This window comes from Periplaneta americana, chromosome 15 (assembly GCF_040183065.1).
Source record: "Periplaneta americana isolate PAMFEO1 chromosome 15, P.americana_PAMFEO1_priV1, whole genome shotgun sequence".
Lineage (NCBI taxonomy): Eukaryota > Metazoa > Arthropoda > Insecta > Blattodea > Blattidae > Periplaneta > Periplaneta americana.
This window is the reverse complement of record NC_091131.1, coordinates 30,281,374-30,301,606: the sequence shown is the minus strand read 5'-3', so window position 1 is coordinate 30,301,606 and position 20,233 is coordinate 30,281,374. Positions and strand designations below refer to the sequence as shown.

At 32.2% G+C, this 20,233-nt stretch overlaps 1 protein-coding gene across 4 annotated transcripts in view; it reads right to left on the bottom strand.

Moving 5' to 3' along the window:
- Window positions 1-20,233, bottom strand: part of Esyt2 (extended synaptotagmin-like protein 2) — a 122,049-nt gene that overhangs the window by 13,071 nt on the left and 88,745 nt on the right. For 3 of the 4 annotated variants that reach the window (XM_069846857.1, XM_069846856.1, XM_069846859.1), the window contains exons 10-14: window positions 10,277-10,325; window positions 8,360-8,449; window positions 8,188-8,274; window positions 3,381-3,539; window positions 776-928 (exon numbers count right to left, since the gene is read on the bottom strand). In XM_069846857.1, the coding sequence (XP_069702958.1) occupies window positions 776-928; window positions 3,381-3,539; window positions 8,188-8,274; window positions 8,360-8,449; window positions 10,277-10,325 (538 nt within the window). Of the gene's footprint in view, window positions 1-775; window positions 929-3,380; window positions 3,540-8,187; window positions 8,275-8,359; window positions 8,450-10,276; window positions 10,326-14,410; window positions 14,497-20,233 lie in introns of all 4 variants that reach the window. The other variant, XM_069846858.1, reaches the window with a different exon arrangement.

Sequence of the window (20,233 nt, the reverse complement as noted above, 5' to 3'; positions counted from 1 at the left end):
ATATCTCTGATTATATGAAAAGCAGTCGGCAATGTTCATGATAGTCTGATTTACATAAAATTCTAATGGCTTTCTTTTACAAAATCAAGACACTCCCAATTTTGGTACTATTTCTCCAGAAAATTAAGGCATATCGGATTATCGATTGAAAAAATGAAAAGTAGGCACATCTGACATAATTTTGAGAAACGCAAGTCATTAGTTTCTTTAACAATATAAAACTCTTGATAACTTTGTGCATATATATTCGATATGGTTATCCCATGTTAAACTGGAGTCTATAACAAATTCTAGAAATTTGTCTTGTATAATAAATATGTATAGCTTTATTAAACTGAAATATAATATTACTATGTATTAAATTGTTAATAACTTTGTACATGAAAATAGCAGAACTTAATTTGATAATTAATTCAACTGGTAGAACAAAATAAATTTGATATAGATATTTAACTGGAGTTAAATAATGAAAACCTAATAGATTTCTTAAAGGTTTCAAAGCAGTTTTCTTGTTATGTCCCACATAAATTACATATGCATTAAATGAGAATAGATAAAAGCATAATATACACTCAAAAGATAAGAAACAGACAATGCTATTTTAAGCCTTTTCAAAATACCGGTACCAGACATAATAAACGTGTTTCAACGTTATTTTTTTGTATGACAGCATTATAAAACAATTAATAAAGAAATAACATCAAATTTGTAATGCTGGGTAGTTTGATATCATTGTCAGTGAAGAAAGGGGTTGCACACTGTTTTGTAAACTTACCCTCATCTGCAAAGAAATATTGATCTTGCTGTCTGGTCCAGATTTTATAAGACGGTATGGCTGACTGTCTACTTGCAAGTCAGGTTTGTCGACGAGGGATATTAGATTGAATACAAAGTAACCTATTTCTTGGGTAGTCTTCTGATCCATCACCTGCAAATGCAATTCAAACTATGTACTTTTAACAGCAGTATAAATATTGTAGTAATTAACATATAATTATTAGCTTGATTTTAGTGCAATAGACAAAAAATTAAAATTGCAAATCTAGTCTTTCAGGTAAAGCTCCCTGTAAAGCTTTACAGGGAGCTTTACCTGAAAGACTAGATTTGCATAATATATACATCACTGTGTACGTTAACAGAAAACCACAATTCCAAGTCACACAGAGATTGTGTGCACTCGATGTGGGTCTCTGGCATTTCGTCAGCCCACGCGAGTTGTATGGATATAAAGGGAAAGGTTGAGACGGTGTTGGGTGGAGTTCCCGGGAAGCTCAGTTGGTAGAGCGCTGGTATGTTCAACCAGAGGTCCCGGGATCAATACCCGGCCCCAGAACAATTTTTCCCTCGAAATTATTCAAATCTGCTTTACAGAGAGCTTTACCTGAAAGACTAGATTTGCATAATATATACGTCACTGTGTAAGTTAACAGAAAACCGCAATTCCAAGTCACACAGATTATGTGCACTCGATGTGGGTCTCTGGCATTTCGTCAGCCCATGCGAGTTGTGTGGATATAAAGGGAAAGGTTGAGATGGTGTCGGGTGGAGTTCCTGGGTAGCTCAGTTGGTAGAGCGCTTGTACGTTCAACCAGAGATCCTGGGATTGATACCCGGCCCCGGAACAATTTTTCCCTTTAAATTATTCGAAAAATTAAAATTCTTCAACGTTTGGTAACTGCAGTGGATGAAGAACTATCAAGCACCTGAAAACTGTCAACAACAGCTGGTTTTTCACAATCAATCGTTTTACAATCGACTGTTAAAGTTTCATTTTGCAAGTAACCAACCTTAACAAGATACATAGAAACTTCGAATGTACAAGGAAAATAATTATGAGTAAGATCTCTGATCAACCACTCCAAAACTCTGCAAAACTGACCAATTTAGAAAGAGGACGTTACATGTGACGAAAATTGGATGCTTTTATGCAATCCAGATAGAAGAAAGCAGTGGGTTATCCTGTAAGCAACAAAGTGCAACATATGATTCGACGTAAGTGTTTTAGTCACGAAATTATTTTGTGTCTTTGATGGAATTTTGAAAATATACTTCACTTCGAACTTATTCTGTATAGTCAGGTGACTGATGCTGAAATGCGTTCTCAAAAACTGGATGATGTATACAATGCTTTATGTAATTGCTGTCTATATTTAGTCAAATGAAAACAAGTTTTCAATTACCTCATGGATATATACAACTCAATAGACATTTACAACTAGATTCATTACTTTTTGCAGACGATTTAGCTCTGGTGGCATTCTCAGAAGATGAGTTACAACGTTCAATTTTTAATTTTAACAAAATTGGAATTAAATATGATATGAAAATTAATAAAGAAAATAACTCAAATTATGGCCTTCTGCGGAAAATACCCTGTGCCTAGCAAAATATGTTTAGATTAAAAAATATTAGAAAGAGTAAATTATTTTACATATCTCGGATACACATTTTTTTTTTTCGATGAAGTAGACATTTCACAGAAGATTTCTAAATACACCAAAACAATGGGAATAATTAACAACATTATGAAACCTTCCCTAGTACAAAGGCGTACTAGAATTTGCCTATACAAGACCTTAGCGAGACCTGTACTTTGTTACTGCAGTGAGGCATGGACATTGAGGAAGAAAGACGAAAGCAGAATAACGGCCAATGAAATGAGATATACAGTGGGATATACGAAATGGGATCACAAACGCAATAAAGATGTAATGGAAGAATTACAACTAGATCCTGTAATTAATCATGTAAAACATTATCGGAACAACTGGATAAATCATATGCATCACATGCATAGAGATAGAATCCCAAAAGTCATGCTCCACTATCGTCCAAACGGGAAGAGATCTCTCGGTTGTCCAAAAAAGCGTTGGATTGAAAATTCAACTGTGAGATCGTAACAGGCCATATGGCCTAATACTTGACAAGAAGAAGAAGAAGAAGAAGAAGAAGAAGAAGAAGAAGAAGAAGAAAACAAGTTTTTTATCAACAAGACAATGCTTCATCCCATCAATCACATTTGACACAAACTAAGATTCAGGAACAGAAAGCAATTGAAGTGTCACTACATCTAGTCCAGACATATCACATTCAAATTATGTATGGCTTATTCCAGTCGATGGCTCATTGATTAATACCGTATAGAAATACAAGAATTTTTTACCTTCTCCAAGTCCAAAGAATGATGTCTCAGTTAAATTGAATTACCGGCAAGTACTGGCAGAAAAATAACATATTTGAACCTAATTTGAAAGAATGATCTTATATTATTACTTAATTTGCTGTTAAATAAATGTGTTCATGTCTGAGAACTTCCACTCAACCTTAGTAATAAACTTCAAAGCTACCGGTAGCTATATAAAAATGTTACATCTCTTTACCTTGAGATGCAGAGTGTCTGAATCAGGATTGTTCACGAGGAATGTAAAACCCTGCTCGAAGACTGGATCTCCTGTTCTGTACTGAACATTGGTTATCTCTTGCTGCTTTCCCAGACTCAACTGAACATATGGATCAGGTTTCTTTGTTGGCCGGGCGTTCTGAAAAAATTTTAAGGAACAATAAGTTTTCTTTTACAAAATGTAATTACATATTTAAAAAAACAGCAGAATACAGAAAACTATTCAAAATAGCTACTGATACATAAACAAGAAAAAAATCTCTGTTTTCCAATGGATCTTATCGCACTGTGGTATTATTACAAATGAAGCCAGTAGGTTATCAACAGTTACACACCAATCCTTATAAAACATAGCATACCGCAGCTGCTTTAAACATTTTGTATACAATATTAAACACTTCAAGAAGAAACTAACAAGGAGAGGACACGCTCTGTATATCACCGAATTAAATCAGATTTTGTGACATGAAAGTACAAGACACACTGTTTAAAGTCATACCTGGTATGGGTGGCCAATGACCCCTTGTTTTGGAAATATTGGCTATTGTTTATGACATACTTCCGTTAGGTGCCTAATAGGGAAGCATTAGAGTGCGGAAGGGCGTAGCTCATGTGGTTGGATGCTGAGTTGTCATCCAGGCAACCCGAGTTCGAATCCTAATGCCATTCATTTTTTAAAGCTTGATATTATTATTATTATTATTATTATTATTATTATTATTATTATTATTATTATTATTATTATTATTTTAATTCACTTTCAGCTGTCAGTTCCTATATTCAAAGCCATGTTGAAATATGCGTGGTATGCATCAAAATTGATAAACGAACGAGAAGTGTTTGTGAATGTGAAGGATATCTGTTTCGCAGCAGAAGTGCGGAAAAATGTGTGTGACTGTGGACAACCTTCTTTCATTTGCTGTGCATGGTGCAGGAAATATGTATGTTTTGTGTGTTTTTATGACATCATAATGAATCGGGTACAAAATGAAATGGAATAGCTGCTACAGAAATAGAACAGACGCCAGTGACACATCTTACCTTCCTACGTGAGCAGTATTTCATTGTTTATCCTTTACAATACAATGTTAGTTAATTAGTAATTTGTTTAAAACATGATGAAGCATTCAATACATTGAGAAATATGATATAGGTATGTAAATAGATAACTGTGATCGCAATATTAATCATTATTAAAAGAAAAAAATATAGAACCAGTTAAGATTCGAACTCACGTTGCCTGGATAACAATTCAGCATCCAACCATATGGGCTACGCTGTTACACAGTCTAATGCTTCCCTATTAAGCACCTAACGGAAGTATGTCACAAACAATAGCCAATATTTCCAAAACGAGGGGTCATTGGCCACCCATACCAGGTATGACTTTAAACAGTACGTCTTGTACTTTCATCTCACACAATCTTATTCCATTCGGTGATATACAGAGCATGTACTCTCCTTGTAAGATATTAATACCACCACTCCCGTGTTCCAAGAGAAGCAGTTTCACATTTCCACACGGCTTCTAGACATGACTGTCTTTATCAACTTCCCTACAAAACCATAGTCCAATTTTTCCACTCCACAATTCCATTGATGAGATGTATAATTGTGAACACCTAAAACTGCCCAGCACTCCCTTCTATAAGTCTGTCAGAATGTTGCTTGGAAGCAAGACTATTTCTCGTCTATTACACTATTTCAATTAGGTACTTATTTTCATTTCTTTTTTATTGTTTTTTTCCGAATGATATGTGAACTGTAAATAAAAATAAAAGTAGAAGGGATTAATAAAAAAAATTAAATAGGTGACTATGGGTAGTAATTACCGTATGTACAAAAGCTTAAAAACAAACTAAATCTCGATAAATTTCTCAATCTTTAATCTTTTTGTTATGGTAAAACCATAAAAACACTGATGTTTCAAATTTAAGAGTTGATAACAACAGCTACAAAAAGTCAACACAGCTAACATCTGATACTGTTCGTTTTCATGTATTTCAAAATATGGAAAAAAAGAAAAACTGTAATTTAAGAATATAACAAACAGAATAGAAATGTGAAAAGAAATTGAGCACTGTACAGGAATGGATAAAATAAGAAAAGAAATTAAAAACAATCAAAGGAATTTATTTTAAGAGTCACAATAATATCGAATTCAAACAGGCAAATAATTTCAAAGGAAATAATTAACGAACAACTAACACAAGCAATTTTATAAACCAGGAGGAAAAAGTGATGTTAACTGTGTATCATACGTCAGAAATGTAATAAAAATAGGTAGTCTAAGTTGAAAAAGAAGGAGGTCTTGCTACTCTCTGATGTAGTGATGGCAGTGGCGATTAAAAGGAATAAAGTAGAAAAGTAGAACGAGAACCAGAAATAGAGAAAGGAGACGAAAAACAAGAAGGAGAGGAAGAACAATAGCAAGCGAGAGAAGAAGAGAGAAGAGAAAAGAGAAGGAGAAAAAAATGACGAGAAGCAATTACAAAAACAACGGGATGAGGAGGAGCATTGAAAATAAGGAGAACAGGAAGAAAAGATCGACAGATGCATAGCTTTATTATTCTGAGTATCTTTACGTAGAACTACTGTATTTGTTCTCCCTGTATTCCCCGTGTTCTCCTTGTACTCCCTTTGTTCTCCTTGTATTTTCCTTTATCTCCTTATAGTCCCCTTGATCTCCTTGTACTTTCTTTGTTCTCCTTGTATTCTCCTTTGTCTCTTTATGGTCCCCTTGATCGCCTTGTACGCCCTTTGTTCTCCTTGGATTTTCCTTTATCTCCTTATAGTCCCCTTGTTCTCCTTGTATTTTCCTTTATCTCCATATAGTCCCCTTGTTCTCCTCGTACTTTCTTTGTTCTCCTTGTATTTTCCTTTATCTCCTTATAGTCCCCTTGTTCTCCTTGTATGCCCTTTGTTCTCCTTGCATTTTCCTTTATCTCCTTATAGTCCCCTTGTTCTCCTTGCATCCCCTTTCTTCTCCTTGTATTTTCCTTTATCTCCTTATAGCCCCTTGTTTTCCTTGTATTCCCTTTGTTCTCCTTGTATTTTCCTTTATCTCCTTATAGTCCCCTTGTTCTCTTTGTACTTTCTTTGTTCTCCGTGTATTTTCTTTTATCTCCTTATGGTGCCCTTGTTCTCCTTGTACGCCCTTTGTTCTCCTTGCATTTTCCTTTATCTCCTTATAGTCCCCTTGTTCTCCTTGTACGCCCTTTGTTCTCCTTGAATTTTCCTTTATCTCCTTATAGTCCCCTTGTTCTCCTTGTATTTTCCTTTATCTCCTTACAGTCCCCTTGTTCTCCTTGTATTTTTCTTTATCTCCTTACAGTCCCCTTGTTCTCCTTGTATTTTTCTTTATCTCCTTACAGTCCCCTTGTTCTCCTTGTATTTTTCTTTATCTCCTTACAGTCCCCTTGTTCTCCTTGTATTTTCTTTATCTCCTTACAGTCCCCTTGTTCTCCTTGTATTTTCCTTTATCTCCTTATAGTCCCCTTGTTCTCTTTGTACTTTCTTTGTTCTCCTTGTATTTTCTTTTATCTCCTTATGGTCCCCTTGTTCTCCTTGTACGCCCTTTGTTCTCCTTGCATTTTCCTTTATCTCCTTACAGTTCCCTTGTTCTGCTTGTACTCCCTTTGTTCTCCTTGTATTTTCCTTTATCTCCTTATAGTCCCCTTGTTCTCTTTGTACTTTCTTTGTTCTCCTTGTATTTTCTTTTATATCCTTATGGTCCCCTTGTACGCACTTTGTTCTCCTTGCATTTTCCTTTATCTCCTTACAGTCCCCTTGTTCTCCTTGTACGCCCTTTGTTCTCCTTGCATTTTCCTTTATCTCCTTACAGTCCCCTTGTTCTCCTTGTACGCCCTTTGTTCTCCTTGAATTTTCCTTTATCTCCTTATAGTCCCCTTGTTCTCCTTGTATTGTCCTTTATCTCCTTAGTCCCCTTGTTCTCCTTGTATTTTTCTTTATCTCCTTACAGTCCCCTTGTTCTCCTTGTACTCCTCTTGTTCTCCTTGTATTCCCTTTGTTCTCCTCTTCCTCTTGTCCTCCTTGTCTTTCCCTTGATCTCCCTATGTTCCACTTCTTCTCCTTGTCTTGCTCTTGTTTTTCCTGTCTTTACCTTTTTCTCCGTATCTTCCCTTTGATCTTCTTTTATTCCTCTTATATTCCCCTTGCTATACCTGTATTCCCCTTGATCTCTCTGTATTCCACTTGTTTTCCCAGTCTTGCTTTTCTACTCCTTGTATTTTCCATCTTCTCCTTGTATTCTTCTCCTTGTATTATCCTTCTTCTCCTTGTATTCCCCTTCTTCTCCTTATATTTTCTTTGTTCTTCTTGTCTTTCCCATGTTTTCCTTATATGTCCCTTGTTCTCCCTTAGTTGTTCTTGAAATTCCCCTCATCTCGTTATCTTCCTCTCAGTCTTGTTGTATCTTCTTTAGTATTCTTGTCTTTCCCTTGTTCTCCTTGTCTTTCCCAGGAGAAAGAAGAGAAAAAGAGAATGGAGAACGAGGACAAGAAGATACGGAAGGATTGAAAATCATAATTGATATGTCATTTCAAAAGGAAAGAATGAAGAAACAATGAGATTTAGATAATTCATAGTAATGATTAGTTCTGAAAATCTAAATTATATCGTTTTTCAAGTCGATGATCATTATGTAAATTTAAAAGGCAGCAAAAAAGATCCGTTCAAATAGTAGGCAAAGAAGTACAAGAGTGCATGCACATGAAAGAGATATATGGGAAGCGAGTAAAATGTTAAGTTTTAACAGTGTTACTTACAGGCAGATTCTTAGCGGAATCCACAAACACCATCAACAGTCCCGTGCTCATGGATGTGAGTCGTAGGAGCTGCGTCTCTGCAATCGCCTATGAGGTCAATCAGCTTTAAAACAGAGTCTTTAATAAAGCACACTATGTACATCTGGAAGACAATGTTCAAGGTCATACTTACAGCCTTCAGGTCTGCCAGTGAAGAACTTAGAGTCAGCCATGTCATACGTAAGTGGACCATGCCACTTTTAACCCCTTCCAATGTTACCCACTGCGAGATAAAACAGACATTTATTTTACTGAACATTATCTAAAAACACAGGGAAGAAACAACAAATTCATTGGATAAACGTAAAATTTTTGTTACAAATTATGTACGATTTGGCGTCAATATCTACAACAAGCAGTAGGCCTATATAGCTTACAGAACAACTAAAACCGAAATTATGATATGTTAAGGCACAGCTTAAATTCAGCTGGGGCTGTCTGGGGCTCAGCTCCAGAACGTCTCACAAATTATGAAAGAACTGACGTTAGTTGTAAACAGTGCTTCAATCTCAAGTGCTGAATGTGAGAGGTGGTTTTCCACAATGAACCAGGTAATCAGGCTGATAAGACAGTTTCATCACGTGAAAAGCATGCGTGATTTTTTAAGACTTGTGGGAACTCCAGTAAATAAATGCCAACCTACTCGGAATGTAAAATCATGGCAGATAAAGGGACGTCATTCTAGCATACACACTAAATCCAAAGAATGAACACAGAAAATACTGGTATACGTTAAAGACAATTGTGTACTAAAGAAATGCTTTCATGAACTTTATTTCATATTTTCCTTTGTACTAGTAACATGCATGTTAATATCACCTGGTCTTTATGTAACAATGAGTATTTCGTAGGCTCTTATATATAAATTAAATTCTTAATGTTTCAGTTTCTATACAATATAATTATTTAAAGATGTAAACATTGTAGTTAAACCAATTTAATCCCCACCACCCACAAAAAAAAGTTTTATTACCAAATTAATGGAAATGTAGCCTATTTTTTTAGGCTATGTACAAAAGCCAAATTAATCTTTTAATAATAATAATAATAATAATAATAATAATAATAATAATAATAATAATAATAATAATATTAATAATAATAATAATAATAATAATAATAATAGGCTTAATAATATCAAAAAATTATTATTTAAAATATATAACTCACATTAATATTCTTGGTTTTATTAGCATTTTTAACGCAAATAATTTCTAGGCTTTATTTCAAAATTAAACGAGAAAGATTATCTCTACCTGGACTAGATTTCGGGGCCCCAGTACCTTAAATTTTGAAAAATTAAGCACTGTGAAGAACAGAAACTAACTGGAAGAAAAATTTGTATTGATAAAGCTTTCATTCAATAAGTAAACACATTTTGCACTAAGATGATAAAATAATAATAATAATAATAATAATAATAATAATAATAAAACAATAATAATATAACAATAATAATAATAATATAACAATAATAATGTAACAATAATAATAATAATAATAATAATAATAATAATAATAATAATATAACAATAACAATAACTAATAATAATAATAATAATAATAATAATTGTATTATTATTCTATATCACCACTAACAGAAGCAAATGGAGGAACCAAGCAGAAATAATGAATCAGAACAACCTAACTTTTAATGTAAAAAATAAATGGATAATGAGTAACAGATTAAACGATCTAGCTTGTGAAGGTTATTATTATTATTATTATTATTATTATTATTATTATTATTATTATTATTATTATTATTATTATTATTATTATTATTATTATTATTATTATTAAAAATAGTGAAATCATGGTAGGTAGCAGAAACGAAAGTACTGTGAAGAAATTCGTCCTAATGTCAACACAGGTTTAATTCACTACTAATTTCACTTAAATTCACCAGGATTTGAGCCCAGTTACTTGAGTGTTGTTGAGTGTATAATATTTGAATCATTCTGATGATGGTAAACTAAACAGAAAAAACCTTATAAAATACAAATACAACAAACAGTCTAGGCCTACATAAAATTGAAACAGTACTTACCAAATCAACCTGTCCATTCTTGGCTACACCACTCACATCCACGGTAGCTCTGTAAAGTATAGTCAGAGGCATTTGATAATGTTAATTTTTCACAATCATTCAGTATGCTTAATGTATTTGATATGTGATATGATAAAACAATGTAAATGACTGAATATTCAGCTGCCACGTGAAAACAAATTTTAAAAATTCATATTTTAGAATGAGAGATATGAAGTGAAAATGATCATTTTTATTTAGTGCGAACAACAGGGTTTTTAAACAATGTTACTAAAACATAAAATGTTGTGAAGCGGTTTTTATACATGCAAGCACGTGTACATGCACAGACAGTACATTTGATAAGGTGCAGAAGGAACTCAATTCAAGCATAGCATTTAGATTACAAAACAAAGACGACGATCTACAATTACTCTTGCAGTACAAGACACAACTAACACTGAGTACTAGGGCAGAACGCATCCTAGGTTTGAATTTGTGGTTCGTGTACCTACATGTTGGAGAACATCTTCAATTGTTTGAGGTGTAACTCGCTCCAGCTCTTTGTTTATGGCTTCATAAAATTCCAATGTCCTAAAATTATAAAGTAGTTCCTTTCTTTGTCACTTTTTTATTTTAAATTTAATTATCAGATATCTCTTTGTCCAAGATATAGTTTTAATTGTCTCTTTTTAATATTGTGAGTATTTAGTACAGTATAAATCCACGCGAGAAGCTAATTATTTTAGCAATTCTTCTCATCCTTACTTCAAGAAAGTTTTTTACACACACTAAGGGAAAAATGTGATTCGCTCTAATCTTACATGTTCGAAATATCTGTGAATTCTCTGGCACATGCATGAGACTGTTATTCTCGGACAAAAATAATAATAAAATTGCTAATTTTTTAATTACCTGGGCACTATTTTAGAAAAAAAAATCCATTACTGGTACTGGTATATGAAACTCATGGTATTCAACCTCGATAATGCTTCATGATATGGTAGCTCTAATTTTATTGACAAGTATACTTTATGTCTGTCAAGCTAGATGCCTTATAATTTTAAAATCTAAGTAAGTTACCGGTATATAACTGTATGAGACTGTTATTCTCGGACAAAAATAATAATAAAATTGCTAAATTTTTAATCACCTGGGCACTATTTTAGAAAAAAAAAAATCCATTACTGGTACTGGTATTTGAAACTCATGATATTCAACCTCGATAATGCTTCATGAAATGGTAGCTCTAATTTTATTGACAAGTATACTTTATGTCTGTCAAGCTAGATGCCGTATAATTTTAAAATCTAAGTACTGTACCGGTATCTAACTTGTATAATACCAATAAAATATAAAGAGCATAAAATCTATGAGGTACCTATTTAATAAAAAGCATACCGGCACTTATGTTATAATATTATTATAGGCCCTACTATAATTCATACTGGTACTATTTTTGCGTTGCAAAATGACTTCTTTATAACATGCCATATTCAATGAAGCTTTATACAACTCATAAATAAATGCCTATTCGTAATACATTCCTCAATGCAGACTATATATTGTGTTCTGGAAAATCTGTACCTAACTCCATGATCATATCATACATGTAAATGAATTAAAGTTATTATGATCTCAATATAGTCTCATGTTTAAACTTTATTTAGATACAGTTATAAACTGAATTTAATTACCAATATCTGAAACATTTTTAAAAATAATTTATCATAAAAATTATTTACTGCTGATAAAAGATAAAAAGTGTTCCAAATACACGCCACTGGTACATACCAGGCAGAAAAATTGGGATTCCATGTTTTCTGAACTTCAACACTAGATGGTAGTGAAATGAAAACTGAATGGACCTTTGAGCTGTTTTGAAAGGTGCAGTGAGATGATTTTCTGTTGATGTCATATTAAAAGTTAAAAATTACGAAGATCTGTGATTGTGTTGCAAAATCGCAGATAGCTCCAATGTCAAATTACTGATCACTGTAACTCAACCAACCATATTCGTGATTTCAAATGACATCATAATGCAAATATCCAAGAGTTATTTATCAGCATAAACAACTGACTTCGAACATGTTATGTTACTATCTTAGTACAATGTGATCCTGAAGTTTGATACATAATCCGTGGAACATTCCGTCTCTATCCTGTTTCCAAGAACCTGCATGCAATATGCATTTTATTTGTGAATTTAATATTTTTACAATATTCGATTCATAACCTAATCATGCAATGAAATTAAATCCACATCTAGAAATGAATATATCTATGAAAGCATCATAAAGAACAGTTTGAAAGAAGGCAGTGCACAGCTGCTTCTCAAACAATCACCATTCACTGGGACTCTCTCCAGCATCGTGACAGAGTTTGACAAGAACAGCTGGCATAAAAAGTACTCAGAAGTACAGTTACTGCGTGTGTAAAAGACAAAGAGTAATCCACAATCCAGTATTGCACATTTTTCTGGGACGTCATGAAATTAACACTATTTTTAAATGAAGGGAAATATTTTGTATTTTTAAATACTTCTTTCATTTAAATACGGCACTATTCAAAGACTATATTGATTTACAGTCATATTTAACCTTAGGCAATTTATATAAAGATGTTAGCTTGTCAAAGAACAGGATTTTTCTGGGAACAGGTATTAACAGAAATTCATCTACTTCGATTCATGGTCACTGTCGCAGGTCAGGTGGTATCACATATAACCTACCTGTTGATCCAGAGCTCTGGTGTGGATTCGTTTTGTACCTGCTTGGCGTGATTATATGGTTGCTTTTTAATCTGTTTTTCTCAATTGTAAGGCGAATGTTTAGTAACCATATGCGGAATTCTCGGCTTCATCTTGTAGTTAAATAACTGACTAAAAAACTCAATCTATTATTTAAGAACTTACTTTAACTTATACGTATTGTAAAAATATTTCATATTATTGTCTTCAATAATAATGTAAATAATTTTGTTAAGTCATACATCTCAAACAGTAACACTTTCTATTACTTTGTTGAAAAATGTGGTAGTTTTTCAATCACATGAAATGACTGCGTGAAACTTTATGAATGTGTTCTTACATGTACGCTAACCTTGAACATTTAAAAACATGTACAACATGTACATCTTACAATCTGCTTTACTAATTTTGACTTCGAAAGCAAAATGTATTTTTTCTTGTACTTCGTATTAACATTGGTGAATTATTACAAAAAAAAAATGTACAAGACTTAGGCCTAAATGTCTTTGAAAATCCTCCTACTTATTCTCCAGGCGTGAAGTTAAATTTGAGGTCACCTAATGCTAATAAAGTACTTGCAAATAAGGGCACCAGACAATAATTAGCTAAGAAACTCCAATATCCTATATTTAATAAATTTATCGTGTGATCAAGATAATACAAGATTCTTGCACTGAAAGTAAATAATAACAATATGATAGTAATATATGTGAGAAATTCATAGAATCTGGTCAATAAAGTACCGGTAACAATTGATTATTTACATATAAATTTGTAGATACGATATATATGTTTAACTGATAGAATTTAGAAGTAATATTATGCAAGAGGTTAGCTACGTTATATACAAACTTTATACATCAACTGAACAGGTTTATAGCGAAAGTCCACAACTATTTGATCCCCTTTTCATAATTACGTATAATTAACTAAGGATATTATATTAAAAGAGAGCATAGTAACTGTGACAAGTATTTAAGAACATCATATGTGTGAAATTCATAGGATAATTAGAAATTATATAAATACAAAATTGTTGTTGTTTAGTCACCTGCCAGAAGACAGCGTTGAACCTCACAAGTGATACCAACATGGCACCATTTATGAGGCAACTAGGCCAGGAGATAATAGGGTAGGTTGGCCAGTTCTTTTCCCTCTAAATTTAAAGTATTAGTCTGTATATAATCGAACCAACCAGAGAGACTGTTTGTTAGAAATATCATTTCAAATACAAGTAAATAGGCATACTTTACAGCAATTTATATTTGAGATTAATTCATCTTCAAAATGTCAAACAGGAATGAATGTAATGATGACCTATATTTTTCGGTAGTACGAGCATTTATGAAGCTGTTGACTGGATGGTGGACCACTAGTGCCTATGACTCATGCATGTGCCTGTGTACCTTCCCAGAAAGTCGTCCTGTCCAGTCGTATCTTTGTCATAGAGAACGGCAGCCAACTTCTGACCCTTCAATTCCTCAACTTCAAACTGGCAACAACAGCAAAAGCAGCTTCATTCTCAGGCGCTTACTTTACAGTTAGAAAAGACAGAATTATAGTGTTTCAGTAAAAGAAATGTGGAAGATAAATTACCATTAAGAGAGAAAAGGAAAACTAATATACTGACAGATCAGAACTTCAAGATTTATAATAGTATGAGGAAAAGTAGATACTTTTGCTGAAACACTTAAACGTTAAAAAGAAGAGAAATAAGAAGCAGAAGCCGTAATCTTTAGTTATTCATGAAAATTATGGAGATTATGAACATATAAAATATAAGGAAAGCTACACATTCTGTTCAGGTATCCAAAAAGTAAGTCTATGTGATCCAAATAATGTAACAAAATGTTTCCGGAATGAATCATTTCTAAATTTACAATTTCAGCTGCCATTGCAATTGTTAATTTTACTAATTTAAGATTCTTCCATAAGTTGTCTATAAAAAGCCTCAATAACCCTTTTCTATCCTTTGAAAAATAATGACTGAAATATAGGCTAATAAATAATAATACCGGAAGTCTAAAGAGAATGAGAACAGAACAGTAAACGTCTTGAATTTTGGTTGGTGTATTTGCGACAATGAGCATTTTGATACCAATTACTTGAGTTAAAAGTAATTTATTTACATTTAAATTGCTTTAGTTATAAATATCTATCTATTGTAACCATAAACTAAGCTATAGGTACTGAATGACTTCTCATTTAAACACAGAATACTTAATATCATCTCACTAGAAATAAATTGCGAAGGGAGTACCTAACAGAAAAATGCAGTAGGCGTATCAAAAAAACCCGAAATGTGTGTTGCATTGCTTTTGTGCACTATGTCCTAAAATTTTACTATCTAATTCATCTTGAAGTTCTGTAGGAACTGATACATATATAAACCTTGTAAGAACTTCAGGAATTTTAAGAATAGATATTGTATTCATTTGTGTCCTTTCAATAAATTCTAAAATTTACTATTATGAAATAGAAACTATTTAAAGACTAAAATTGTGCAAACTAAATTAAGTATTTCGCACAAATGGAATGGTTTTCTAACAAAATAGTTCAAAAGTGTTATTTTCTTAAGTACTCATTCTGCACATCATATTCGGAAGCAAATTCATTGTAAGTTTAAAATTTAAGTAGGAAGAAACTTATCATGGTTGTAAAAAAATACGCAAATGGATGTATTACAATTTTATAATCTATTTGCATTTGTAAAGTATGATATATGAATTTAAATCTTTTTTTCTAAGGCTTTTCTTGAAGAACTCAGTGTCAGAACTGTCACTGCTACAAGAATCACAAAACAAACAAATAAAAGCAAATCCGACAAACAAAACTACTACCAACACACGAACACGGTTTTTTAAAATTAGTATTTTAGCAAAATGGTTAATTATGTATTATATAATTTTTCTTCCACACTATGGTAAAATGTAGTCACACAGCACGCTCTCAAATGGAAAAGGACGAATTCAAGCATAAACAAATACGTTACAGTGACATTTAACATTCTGTTGAAACAGAGAAGTTAATATTAATTATTTGTTTTGCTAGCTAACATTTCAAATGAGAGGAGTCGAATGTAACCCAGCACTTGGCTACTGGGCCTAGTGCATGAATTCAATATACACACATTATACACAAATTCTAAGCTATACCGATATATGGCATTAATGGTGTTGGCTACAGTACAAAATTAGTGATGAAGGCTAACTAAACTACGTAAGTGTTCAAAGCATAGATTTCAATCAGAACTCCAAACTATTGCAGAATTTAGCACGAGATTAGACCACAGTAAGAATAGTTAAGAAACAAAGTGTACACAAATTATTAAACATTACATATTTATTTAAATGTGGAAATCTCTGACCTATACTCCCAGTCGTTCTGTCATTTTATACAGCACTGCAAAGCTGAAATATTTGAAGCAAATTAGTAAATTTGAAACAACACTATTTTGAATGTGAAGGGAAATATTAGTTTCAGTTTAAACACTTCATACAGGGAATAAATAACATGTAAAACAAAATTCCCATATCTCAAAACGCCCCAATACAGGTAAGGTATTAAAAAGAAAATGCTATTGGTACAGTTTATGCTGTTCAGAATACAATGAAATTTGTTAGGATTTGAATCAAATAAATTTTCTTAAAAAAAATGTATTTTTTAAATAAGAGTGTACACTTCCAAGCTTAAAGAATTTCGTATTTACAGGATATCTGATGGACACGTGCCCATGAAATAAGAAATTCTTGTGTATTGCTGCCAGACATTTCTCGTGGGTATTTGGAAAATTATACATACTAGCAACTGTACAATTTTCGTGATTGCTGAAGTTAGAAGGAACTTCAAATCAAATTTCAGCAATATTTTTAATTTAAAATATCTGGGCACAGACGAAGGTCATGTACTGTTTTACACTCAAATGCTTAAAAGTAATAAGGTTTGTTTAAAATAATTAAATCAACTAAACTATTTTAATTACACAATTTATTTACTTCTACAAAAATGTGTAACGGTATTTTTTTTTGTCACGATAGAAGACTACGAAACATGTAAATAACAGCCCTGAATAATCGTATGAATAGGCCTAATACTCATGATGTGCAAGAAACCGTTAATATTTCCAGTCTCAAAGTTAGTAACCATAAAATATGAAAACAAGAATGTAGGCTACAGTAACTAAGTAAAGTTATGTCTATTGACCTCATTAATGAGAAAGAAAGATACGAATTTTAGTTATTCACTAGAGTTTTTATTTATTTCTTACCACAGACAAATTTGTTGGAACTAAATAACTGTGCATTATTTTTATCAGTTTTATATAAATTTATTCAACTCGTATTATTGAATAAGCCTATTCACATTGTCTTAATGGTAACAACTATCATAAAACGGCAAGTAATATGTCGCTATATTCAAAATACCGGTATTCAACGTAATATATGTAAGTTATATGTTAACAATTTTTTCGGCTCAATTATTTCCAGCAAACAAAACCTAGATTTTAATTATGAAGATTTTCACGAAGACTGAACCTAAAATGTTTAACGAAATGAGCCTTTTTAAAAGATCAATGAAAGACTTGTAGCACAGGAATAACAATAATTAAAGAAACACTATGACTGCTACAAAGTGAAGATTATTTGCAGACAATTTAATTTGTAGGCTATGTTAAAATAAATAATATTTATATAAATAAACTTATAAAAAGCATTTTATGATAATTTCTGGAAAGAACAACAAGCTATAATTATAAACGAAAGTGACTTTGTAACTGAAAAATTTAACGTAAACTATGAATAAGGGCAATCTACGTGTCTCTCCCCCAATCACCTGTATTGAAAGCTTGGTTAAATTTAGGTCTACACATTTCCATTAATTTATTTCAATCTTAATTTACACATTTCTATTCATTTATTTCAATCTTCTAGTACATTATTTAAAGACTGCCCAAATCGAAAATAAGAGTATTAATGTGTTGAATAATTAATACAGTACAAGAAATCATACATTGATCATGTAAACATTATGTTGTCCTTAACCAGATTTATAACATAAAGATAATATGAGCATAAGAAAGCCACACCCTTAGAAATATTCTTGTCTTCAGTCAGTTTTGTATGCATGCAGCTGTGCAATTGAGTGCATTGTTATCAGCATGTGTCTAGTGCTGAAATGATACAAACTGCAAGTGGAAATACAGAATCCCATCTCCATTAGATTGGTCCAGTTTAAACATTGTGTTCAAACATGCCATCCAAGACATAAATGCATTAATATTGATGTTGTATTAAAAGAATACGTACTTTTTATGGAATAAACTTCCTTTGTTTCTCTTTTAAAAATTAATTTTCCTAAATCTTCTCTACATTAAACAGCAAAGACATAAAATGAAAGAAAAGATCCATACTTGGAAGTTATATTTCTGACTTCTGTGATACTATTCATCACTTACATGAAATGAATGAGATGGCTCCTACACTGCATTGTAAATAACAGCCGCAGATAATGCATATTCATGAAGGTATAACAATAGAAAACTAAAGTTTGTAAATTACATTTAACTGAAAAATCTCAAATTTATGATTGAAACTTCTTCGAATACAGTAATGCTGTAAATACAGGATGGATGGTAACCTCTGCACCAAAATTTAAGAGCGTGATTCTACATGTTAAATATAATAAAACTTTTACAGTAGAACCCCGATTATCCGTCATTTTATTAACTGATTATTGGATTATCCGTCTGTCTTTCTCTCGCTTTTCTTCTGCAGAAATATATTAAGTACTGTACATTGTATTAGCACATTATTTTTTCTATATAGTGTTCTTACAAGTCTTTTTCCTTACAGAGTATGGTCTACTGTTCGAATTGTCGTACTGTATAACTTCTATATAAAATGTCTTCTACAGGTGTGAAAATGTATAAAAAAAAAGTGTAAACAATGGAGTGGTTTGGGGAATGAGAAACTGTGGCTCACCTCGCATCAGAATACGAGATTGACGTGTATAAAGTATGTAAATCTACAACACGAGACCTCCATTATTAATATATTTCCAGAGACAATCATTACAAAGTGTATCATTGGCCCTTATAGCCCATTGTTGACAACCAGACTTAAATTAGTGAACTACATAGCGCGTTAAATAGAAGATTGTGGACGAAATTACGAAAATGTAAATATTATTTACTAAATTTACGAAAATCTTTTATGGTACAGATTATCCGATTTTTTCGATTAACTGTTCAGTCCACCCCGATCATTACCACGGATAATAGAGGTTCTACTGTATTACATTTTTCCTTTGATGAAACACGGTTAAGCAGGAAGAAAATAGTCTTTGCCCAATGTTTGCAGCACTCTATAGTGGTAATGGCTCAAGAGAAATGGTTGATTGCTCTACAAGCAGATAGGTAAAAATAATCTGAACAGTTACTGGTAATGTCTTGATTTTTTTTTTTTTTGGAAATTAGATCATCATGAATTTAAATTGAATAAGCGAAAATAGTTGAAATAAATCTTGCAATGCAACCAACTGAGTACAGCAGAAGGGGAGGGGAAGGTAAGGAGTGCAGGCCGTGCTTACTTAGAGTTATTGCAGTAGCCGTGATGTTACCAAATGTTTCATAGAAACATAACGATTTTTTCTCTAAAATGGTGCATGTTACAGAAAAAAACTTATTTAGATTTTAAAATCTTCTCTCATGATCTATTACTGGTACCAGTTTCATTTTGGTGCAGAGATTACCATCGACTCTGTATAGTAGGTAGAGAGAGAGAGAGCGAGAGAGAGAGAGAGAGAGAGAGAGAAATAAATCGTCCGGCCTTAATTAAGGATGACCACGACGATCCGGAAATTAATAGCAAATAAAAATATACCGGTAATTAATTAAATATGAAGATTGTTATAAAAATAAAATGTAATAATTAAGCACCATTGATTATCAATTATAAAATAAAATCTTAGAAGATAACTTTAAAATTATACTTATAAATAAAAGATTTCATTTAAAATTAGCATATCCTTAATTAAGGCCTTCTAAGTGGTATAAATGAAACTGTGTAATCTGCAGGGAATCTTTAAGAACTTGCGAGATGATTTTTTGAATATATTTGGTGAATATATTCAGAACTTTTCTTAGTGGTGAAAAGATATTAAGTAAAATGAAGGAAACTATATATAAATAAAATTTCCGATAATAAATTATAACATTTAACCATTTAAAT